Source organism: Notolepis coatsorum (assembly GCF_963971535.1).
Source record: "Notolepis coatsorum genome assembly, chromosome: 4".
Lineage (NCBI taxonomy): Eukaryota > Metazoa > Chordata > Actinopteri > Aulopiformes > Paralepididae > Notolepis > Notolepis coatsorum.
In genome coordinates this window covers 63,659,438-63,669,168 of record NC_140168.1, presented here as the reverse complement: position 1 = coordinate 63,669,168, position 9,731 = coordinate 63,659,438, and the positions used below count along the sequence as shown (strand labels likewise).

Below are 9,731 nucleotides of genomic sequence, written 5' to 3'. Positions count from 1 at the left end.
CAGTGATGAAGCTAAGCTATGCTAACGGAGCGTCTATTCCCAAAGCTAAAATGCACACACAGAGACAAAAAAGGTATGCATCTTCTTGTCTAACTCCAGGGAAGATGTTAAATAAGCTAATTTCCAAAAAAAAGTGGAGTTCCCCTTTAACTGTGTCTGCAAAACCTTTTTCTCTACTCCCCATAGGTAGCTAGCTGACCTCAGTGCACATGCTAGGCCAATTGCACAAGTTAAGGTAGACAACTGCTACACCCCTCCCTTAAGACCTGTATATCTCATGGGGTTAAGAAAAAAAAGAATGTATCCACCTGTATTAAAACCTTTATTCCTCACATGTTGGAATTCTGTACAATGACAAAGAAAAGATACAAAGTCTTCGCGCACAATAGTTTCACAATTGCAAACTACAGTAGATCTAGATATTTAAAAAAGAAAAATAGCAAAATGGGAGCGGCTAGCTAATGTCCATGGTCGTCTTAAGGTGGCATGGGTCCTCTCATGGGGACCCGGGGTGGGGCACCGGGGGGTCTTGGCGGCATGGGAGGCCCTCTCTGGAAGCCAAAGGGAGGCGGGCGAGGAGGTCCACTGCCGTAGCCAGGTGGAGGCATAGGAGGAGGCCCTCTCATACCCGGATGCATGGGGGGACCTGAACACGGAGAGGAAAGAGGGGTTACAATGTGAGAAACTACCAATAATTATATTTACCAGGCTCTGACCAGAAACTCTGTTCACGTGCTTAAAATCAACCCCAACTGTCAATTCATCAGTTCTATCAATGAATCTACTTTACACTACAAATTACAGACCAGGGGTATTCAATTAAAATTCAAAAGAGGTGCAGTCAGAGAAAATGTCCTCAAGCTAAGATCTGCAACATCATAATGTATAACTTGTGTTATAGTGATGGTGTAGTGGTTAACACTGCCGCCTCACAGCTAGAAGGTCCAGGGTTCGATTCCTGCTTGGGGACCAGGTTTCCACGTTGCCAGGTACCCAGGTGGGGTATCTCCCGGGCCTTTCTGTGTGGAGTTTGCATGTTCTCCCCGTGCTCGCAAGGGTTCCCCCACCCCGATAAGATAAAAACCCAATGGAAAAACAGGCACAACAGAATGCTAACGCTGTCGCGTCCCTAACGAAGATGGACAGGAGCACTTGGATTGGTCCCCAAGGCGCGGCCCCACGCCGCAGGCTCCATTCTGCTCCTGGCTGCCCTTGGGGGGAAGGACGACGGGATGGGTCAAGTGCAGAGAGAGACTCAATCGCATCGTCGAACCAATAGAAATTGCATGCGTGTGTGTTCCTGTGTGTGTGCCGCCCATCGCATGTGTGTCACTGCATGCCGAATAAAGACTTCTTCAAAGTCCAGTTATTATGATGATTCAGTGCCATATATATATTGAAGTAGCCTAGTAGTTGTATCAACGTCAATGTAATCGACAACTGTCAAATCAAATAAAGAAAGTACAATTCAATAATATTTCAACAATATTCATTGTGAGTTTTTTCACATTGAACTAGCTTGTAGCTCTAGCTTGTCCTGCCAGGATTTAAAATCTGGACTGGAATGGTGTCAGGGCCATTCTCATACACATGTGTAGGTGCTCATAGGATTCTGGTGGATCCATCATACTGGGCTCTTAAATCTTAAATCCTTCGTTTTCTGTGCCATCAGTTTGGATTTGAGTGGGTATGTCTGCTCAAAAGATGTGTGCTTTGTCTCATAGTGGCGCTTCACGTCACTGCTTTTAATAATCATCACAGTCTTGGAATATATGAGACACAGGGTTTTGAACTGTGCATGGGAAAAATTAACATGCAAGTCTGTCCAATACTTGATTAAAAAGCCCCTTTTTCTTTTCTCTTTTTAGTTATTTACACTACTACTTACTATGTACAGTGTTCTATGTTATGTTCAATGGTCATTGGTCTGTAATGATTTTAAGTTATTATCAGGGTATTATACATAGGGCTGCCGCGGTATTGATTTTTTCCTTACCGCACAAATTTGCAAAATATTTCCTACCGCCGCGGTTACAGCAAAAAATAATAAAAAAAAAAAGTTTGAATGCATTTTTTTTTTTTTGTAGTAGTAGTCTACTCTTTATAGCATATAGCCTGCCTCTAGTCTAAATGTCTATCTTTAGAGGATGACTTTGCAGCATGAATATGGTTTGGGATTCGGCAAGCACGCATTCATTATTGAAAGTGAAACACGGATTCGAAGTCTCCCCTCTGGTCGTGCGCCGTTCACTCGGTGTCGTGGGCAGCGGTGGTAGTGCCCGGCGGTTACCCCCCGCGACCCTTTCTTCTTATTATTATTATAAAGTTACTACTTATGATTAACAAAGGCATTCGATGTGTGTTCTATTATGATATGTGTGTAGTGTTCTGATAACGACTATTGGTGAAGCGATGTCGAGATTAATTTGGTTTGGCAGCGGGAGCTAGATTTGCGAGAAGCATGCAACTGCAGAGCCACAGAGCTGACAGTTGTGCACGCACAGTGCAATACTCCAATTCAGCCATTGGCAATTCAGCTGTTGGGTGGGTGGCGCTGCTGAGCGGTCCCCAGACCGGACCTGAGAGCGCCGCTGGCTCTGCGGCTCTGCGGCTCTGCAGTTGCATACTATTGGTATGTTCTTCATTGGGAGGCGGAGATATAATAGTCATCACGCAACGTTTATATTTCACGATAATGTTGCCGTCTCTCTCTGCCAAATTTCTCAGTTCTTCGCTTGATATAATTAATACAAATGTCCAATATAACGGAATTCGTTAGCTCATAAAAATGTGATTATAACACACTAATGTCGGGCCGACTGCCGCGCATTGCTTTGGTTGAGAGTATTATTATAAAAAACAGCGGTGATGCGGTATTCAGCTAAACTCTGCGGTGGGCGTGATGTAACAGCGATACCGCGGTAATGCGATAACCGTGGCAGCTCTAATTATACATTTAGATTTAGTCATTTAGCTGACGCTTTTATCCAAAGCGACTTACAAGTTTGTGCCCTCCAGTGATGAGCTAGCTACACATAAGCCTAATCTAATATATATTCTACATCATTCTACAAATCATTAGCCTTCATCTTCATCCAGCCTAGGACATCACTGCTGGACAGCCCTTCCATTGCAGTGTGGCAATAGACATGTTTTAATTCTAACTTCATTGGGGGAAAGATTGGGGTCGTCACAAAAGACGTCCCAGAAGGTTAGCAGAAACATTGTAAACAACACTAAAGTATGAAACAAAAAAACACTTTCCCAACATAATGCATCTGCAATTAAATAAATTAACTTCAGACAGAAACAATAGAAACAATAGACCACTGCAACACTTCTCAGAGAGACCAATCCCAAGCTGATCGACAAGTTCTCTGCCGAGCTAGTCACTTTTCCGCACCTACTCCCGAACTCTGCATGCAGATTGCATGCAGAGTTCGGGAGTAGGTGCGGAAAGGTGATTATAGCTCGGCCGAGAGAACGTGCCGATCAACTTGGGACTGGTCTCTGTGTTCAGGAGACTCGGACGTATAAAAGTCTATTGGATCATGTCTCCAGCACCCCCACAGCCTAGCTACAACCACTTAATGTCAAGGCTCTCATCCACATTCATTCATTTTCTCCCGCCGCTCGCTCTCCCAGGAGCTCAATGTAACGCAGAAGTGCAGTGGTCAATGGTGTGATGGCAGTTACGCAAAGTGCATTACTGAGCCAATTCCTCCAGGGCACACTGGCAAATCTATCCCTACTATTATCTACTAGAAACCTGGGTTTTTGAGATAATAAACATAGGTTACCTAGTGAACCATTCAGATCCTGTGGTGCTAATTTTCTCCAATTCAATACAAGCAGAAGTGGTGTGGTTTATGGATGTTAAGTTGATATTAATGATGGTACTACATGGGGGGGGGTCATCGATATTTTGAGTGCCGATATTATATCGATACACTGACGCCAAGTATCAATAAAGTAAAATTAGATAATGACAATAATCAATTCCCAATCCCATTTTGCTGCAATAAAAATTAATGTGTGAGGTAAACGGACAGAAAACGTTAAAAAAAAAACAGGTGTTATAATATATATATATATATTAAAAAAAATTGCTACAAATGTTGACGTTTTTCATTAGGGACATAATTTGCAGTTCAAAAAAGGTAATAAACAGCAATATCACAATATTGTGACTCTACTATCGTGATAATATGGTATCGTGGGGCCTCTGGTGATGCGCACCCTTAGTACTACAGCACTTACCCATGGGTGGTCCGTATCCCCGGGGTGGCATCCCCATGTGTGGGTGTGGGTGCATGCCAGGCGGTGGTGCCCGATGCTGGTTGGAGCCTGGAGGTCCAGGGGGTGGCGGCACCATGCCGGGGGGTCCATGGGGCGGCATGGGCATCTGAGGCATGCCTGAGTGGAAGAAAACAGATAATTTTTGTTTTACAAGCAGGTATAAGCAGACATGAACATCCATGCCCGCACCAGAGTTCTCCTTTAACCTTTAGGAAATTCATATGAAGCATGGTCATCAAAACGGTCATCAAAACTATTTCTTCCTGTACCTTCTCGACGCCCCTTCATTTTGCATTCAACTCCACAAACGGTAGCAACATAAAACATCAGAGATTCCATACTTGGTGTAGTAAGGATGGAGGAGATTTGTGCATCAACAGAATCTTTGTGTGGGCTTGTCTTATAAAGCATTAAAATTGTTTTGTGCCACGTTCATCCAAGTCAAGTCAAGTCAAGTCAAGTCAAGAGTTTTAATTGTCACGGCATACAGGTATACAATGAAATGCGGGTGGTCTTGCCCGCAACGATGTGCAATACAGTGGTACATATAATAGAATCAAAAGAAGGAAACAACATTGTGCAGTAACAGGTAGCAGGTAACATGGAGTGACATCTCGGTATCTGTACATAGTTATTTACAGAGCATATGGGACATGCTAGTTAGCTTTGGTAGTGCAATACACTGTTCCTGTTATTCTAATTTAAAGTGTCCTTTCCTTTGGCCATAAGTGTGCGTGTGTGCGACATGAGTGTGTGCCCGCTCATGTTAAAGTGTTAAGTGGCTGCTCGTGTGTGAGCGTGCACAGTGTGCGTGTCGTGTGTGTGTTCATGTGTGCTTGTGTGTGGACAGTTCAATGTTCTGGGCACTCAATGTTCATTGTTCATGGCTCTGATGGCCTGGGGGAAGAAGCTGAGCCTAAGCCGCTCTGTCCTAGTAGCTGGGGTTCGCAGGCGTCTGCCTGACCTCAGCAGCTGAAACAGGCTGTTATTGGGGTGGTGAGGGTCTTTCATTATCCTGCAGGCTCTGGATTTGCACCTCTTGTTGTATAGAACCTGCAGGGGGGGTAGTGCAATACCCGTGGTACGCTCGGCTGAGCGCACCACTCTCTGTAGGGCAGTGATGTTTCCGGTCAGGATGCTCTCTACAGCTCCTGAGTAGAAGGACTGGAGTATCTTTCCCGATACTCTGAACTTCCTTAACTGTCTCAGGTGGTAGAGACGCTGTTTCGCCTTCTTTACTACTGTGTCTATGTGTGTTGACCATGTCAGGTCCTCTGAGATGGGGACCAACAGGTACTTGAAGCTGCTCACCCTGTCCACGGTAGCCCCGTTAATCATCCAGTGGGGACTTCCTGAATAGATGTATCATTTCAAAAAGGCTCAACTCTTGGAATTACTTTTTCATTCACAAAATTGCAAAACTCATAAGGCAAAGCTAAGCAAGGATTTTCTTTGTGATGTAATCAAGCTAATTCAGATTTTTTGTTGGTTCCTAAATTGTTAAGCGATCATTAAGAGTCTTACCACCCCCCCCCCCCCCCCCCCCCCGCAACATATATATATATTTTTTTTATTATGCTTTTGGTAGACATTTTATTGCTTTTTTCCGGGCAGTCCGGCAGAGAGAGAGAGGAAGTATGGGAGGATAGATGGGGGAAGACATTCGGCAAAGGTCACCGGGTCCGGGAGTCGAACCCGGGACGGCCGCGTTGCACCGCAGTGCTGTAACGTGGTGCGCCACCCTGGCGCCCCCCCACCTCACTATTCCACCAAACCTTCAGAGAGAACCATGGAGGAAATGCCTATTCTGGTGCAACCCATCTAAGCGTCAAAAGAGACTGAATTATTCTTGCTATAAGTCAACCATTGTATAATAAAGTATATGAATATATATAATATATATATATATTGAGCCCAGTGGAGCACTGACCTGGGTGCATGCCGCCTGGGGGGAAGGGAGGTGGCCCTGGTGGTGGTGCCGAGCCTGCGGGCTGTGGTCCAGGAGTCCCGGGGTTTGGAGGCATGGGCATGCCAGGTGGCATCCCCGGGGGCATGGATCCTGGAGGAGGCACAGGAGGGAAGGAACCAGGAGGGGGCATACCTGTAGGGGGAAGAATATAGATATAGCTTTACATGATACATAGTGCAGAATAATGAATTTAAGCCAACAGCCACTTTGTATGGATTTGACTGAAATCGTATTTAGGTGCAGAGGGAAAATTACTATGTACTCCTTTCTGTTTGGCAAGGGTTTTTACTCTTAGGTGTGCTGTAGCAAGGCAGGAAAGGAAATAATCTATTTAAAATGTGGTGTGTCCTAGAGAAAAAAGAGGTGGTGGGAAATAAATAATTAGAGACTATTTTTTTTTTGTTGCAAAAATTGTATACAATTGTTGAAAAGATACATAATATGTTCCCATTAACCCTTTGAGCGGTTTTCAATTAGACAAGAGATTATTCCAAGCTTTGCGATGACATCACACCATGCTAGCCAACAAGGAAATGTGGATCATGAGGAAATAAATGTTTTGTATGTAATGGAACTTAAGACAACAAGATGGCATCTCAAGTACAAATGTATCATTCATTACAGACATCCTATAGCTCAAATTAAATGTTAGAAAATCAGCCGAGGAATAATATGTACTTAGGGATACAGATAAAAATAGTTTCCTCATTTCTTATTCTGCAGGAAGTTTAGGTTTAAGAATGGACCATCTGTCCTACCAGGCATGGACATCCCCGCTCCCAGTGTGGTGAGGACCGGTGTGGGGGCGCTGGGAGGTGGCGGCGCATCTGCAAACAGCTGGTGAGGCCTGTCAGCCTGGGACAGCGGGTTCTGGGCCGCCAGGAGACGCTCGGCGGCCGAGCCGTGCCGCTCTCCTTTGGAGTCCTTCTTGAAGGCGTAGGACACGGTGATGGGTCTGTTGCAGAGGTACTGGCCGTTCATGGCCTCGATGGCGGCGTCCGACGCGTCAAAGCTGGCGAAATTGATGAAGGCGTAGCCCTTGGAGTTGCCGGTGTCTGGGTCGCGCATGATCTTGGGCGTCTGCAGGATGACGCCGAAGGCACTGAACGTGTCATACAGCAGCTTCTCGTCAATCTCGGGGTCCAGGTTGCCGATGAAGATGTTGGCGCCCACGTCCAGGTTTTTGTTGTGCGCCGAGGCCTTGTTGACTCGGATGGGTTTGCCGTAGAGCTTGATCATATTCATAATTTTGATGGCGTAGTCTGCATCCTCCTCACTGAGGAACTCCACGAAACCATAGCCTGGGAGAGAGTGAAGGCAGTTAACATGTTAACAGTGGCAAGTGCACAACCGCACCATCTGTTGATTATTTTACTACAAGAGAGACAGGGTTCTTCAGAGAAAATAAATATCAACTGTCAAATATATAAACTACAGTTTAATTTACCCATATCTCATTTACTGCAACATTGTTTGGGCAAGTACATATCCATCTAACTTACAGAAATGACTCATTATACAAAGGAGATTCACAAGGCTAGCCACCTTATCTAAATCGCTCCATCTGCTCCTCTGTTCTCAACTCAACTGACTCATCCCCCCCTCAGCCACACCACGGCCCCGGCAGACCAGCCGCGCACGCAGGCACTCGCGGGTTCCGTGCGAGATCGCGCTCGTGGCCTGGCACACCGAGTCCGAATTCAGAGCGGGTGAAAGTGCACAGAGGAAGGCACGTTTACATTGGAACAGCTGTAAATGCCTAGTCTATATGCGAAGTCAGTCCCCGTTTGAAGATTTCCAGTTCCAGTGTTCTATTGTCCATTTTGCATGTATAACCAGTTATTATATAATTAATTAGAATGTTAGAATTCATTTTAGAATGATGATGAGTGTGACTGTACTCCTGAAAAAGTATAGTAATATGGTTTATTTGTATTGGGAAAGATACACATTAGCTGGTTGAACAACATCTATATGTGTGGTAATAATGCAGATATTGAGTGTATTTCTGTGAAAATGCACGTGGCGCATGCCTCTGAATCGAACTGAAGCGAAAACTATCGCTTCCGCCACGCACCCGCTTGCGGCCAGTGGGCACAGCTACGTCCGTTAACATGGGAGCGAAAGTGAAGCGCTGGTCGCCCGCCAGCTGAAAAGTTGCGGCTGGTGTGCCGGGGCCGTCACTCGCAGATGGTGCGAAGTTGCAATATTCAGTCGATTGTTTGTAAAGTGCAATGTTTATAATCACAGCATTGTTTGCATATAGCTTTTCCTCAAACTGAGCTAAACTAATCTGACACGTTGCGATTGCATTTGCGGGTGACTGACCAGTGGCCATGCAAAAATTGAGTGACCCCCATTTTGACAAGGCAGGTCACATGAAAATGCAATCACGTGCCAGATTGCGTAGCTCAGTTTGAGGAAAATATGATACACGTTGTATTTTCAAAACGATGGAATGAATATTACAACTTCTAGCCATCGGCGTGACCAAGGTATTTTCACTGTGCGGTTGAGCACAGTAGAGGTTGAGTCTACCAGCTAAGTATAGGTTGAGTTTACCAGCTAATGCTACCACTGCCCCCATCTCTGTCAACACTTTCATGATCTATACAAGTCATCTAAACACACGTTTCACGTTGAAGCCTGAATTAATTCAAGCATATAACTGATATACTCACCCTGGTGTTGTCCCGTCACCCTGTCTTTGGGCATGTGTGTGTTAACCACAGGTCCAGCCTGGAGGAACAGCTCCCATAGTAGAGGCTCGGACACTTTCTCATCCAAACCACCCACATACACAGTGGCATCTATGTGGGAACACAAACAAGAAATGGCGGGTGGTGATGCATCAGGTAGGCACTGGTATATAGACCAGCGGTGGGGAATATTTTACAGTAGCCCGTAGTTGGTTAATAGCTACACAAACAACAATGGACCAGCGAGCACAAATGAAGGCTAACAATATCGTCGGGCCAATACACTGCAAGATACACACACGTTGCTAATGTTTAGGTGCGCTAGGAATGATCATTTGCTGGTCGACACAATGAAATTGTAACTATATCGCAAATGTTCAGATCAGATAAAACATGCCAAACAATTAACTGAAGAGACCTATAACATGTGTTTTCAGTTTGACTGGATTATCTCACCAAGTTACGTTAGCTAGTTAGCTAGTCTGGCAGTGTGTCAAACATAACGTTACTAAATAACGTTGCTGTTGTGGAAGTAGATTAAAACGTGTTAGAATATATTGGAGGGTATGGTTTACTAGTATAAACGTCAGACAGACATAGACATTTAAACTAAACAGATTAGGTTAGCTGGTTATGCTACCTTGATTTCGTTCCGAAATTGGTCCCGCCGCCATGTTGAATGAATGCAGGGTGAGCGACGAGCGTCGGAAGTAGGGTCAAAGGTAAGAAAACTAGAGAGTTTTTTTTTCGTGTCTCCCCCTGCT

At 45.0% G+C, this 9,731-nt stretch overlaps 1 protein-coding gene across 1 annotated transcript; it reads right to left on the bottom strand.

Annotated features, from left to right (window-relative positions):
* Nucleotides 1-306: 306 nt before the first annotated feature.
* sf3b4 (splicing factor 3b, subunit 4) lies at nucleotides 307-9,651 on the bottom strand. Its single transcript, XM_084312371.1, has 6 exons — nucleotides 9,608-9,651; nucleotides 8,950-9,078; nucleotides 7,027-7,569; nucleotides 6,230-6,400; nucleotides 4,261-4,416; nucleotides 307-646 (listed from the first exon to the last, which is right to left on the bottom strand). The coding sequence occupies exons 1-6, from the start codon at nucleotides 9,639-9,641 to the stop codon at nucleotides 477-479; spliced, it is 1,203 nt and encodes a 400-aa protein (XP_084168497.1). The 5' UTR covers nucleotides 9,642-9,651; the 3' UTR covers nucleotides 307-476.
* Between the last annotated feature and the right edge of the window lie 80 nt (nucleotides 9,652-9,731).

What these genes read in the sequence shown, in the direction of transcription:
- sf3b4 (XM_084312371.1), bottom strand. Translation starts at nt 9,641, where the DNA reads ATGGCGGCGGGACCAATTTCGGAACGAAATCAAG. An exon ending in AATTTCGGAACGAAATCAAG is followed by an intron (nt 9,079 to 9,607) that starts GTAGCATAACCA and finishes GTTCCCACATAG; the next exon opens with ATGCCACTGTGTATGTGGGT. An exon ending in GGGATACGGACCACCCATGG is followed by an intron (nt 647 to 4,260) that starts GTAAGTGCTGTA and finishes CTCCGTGTTCAG; the next exon opens with GTCCCCCCATGCATCCGGGT.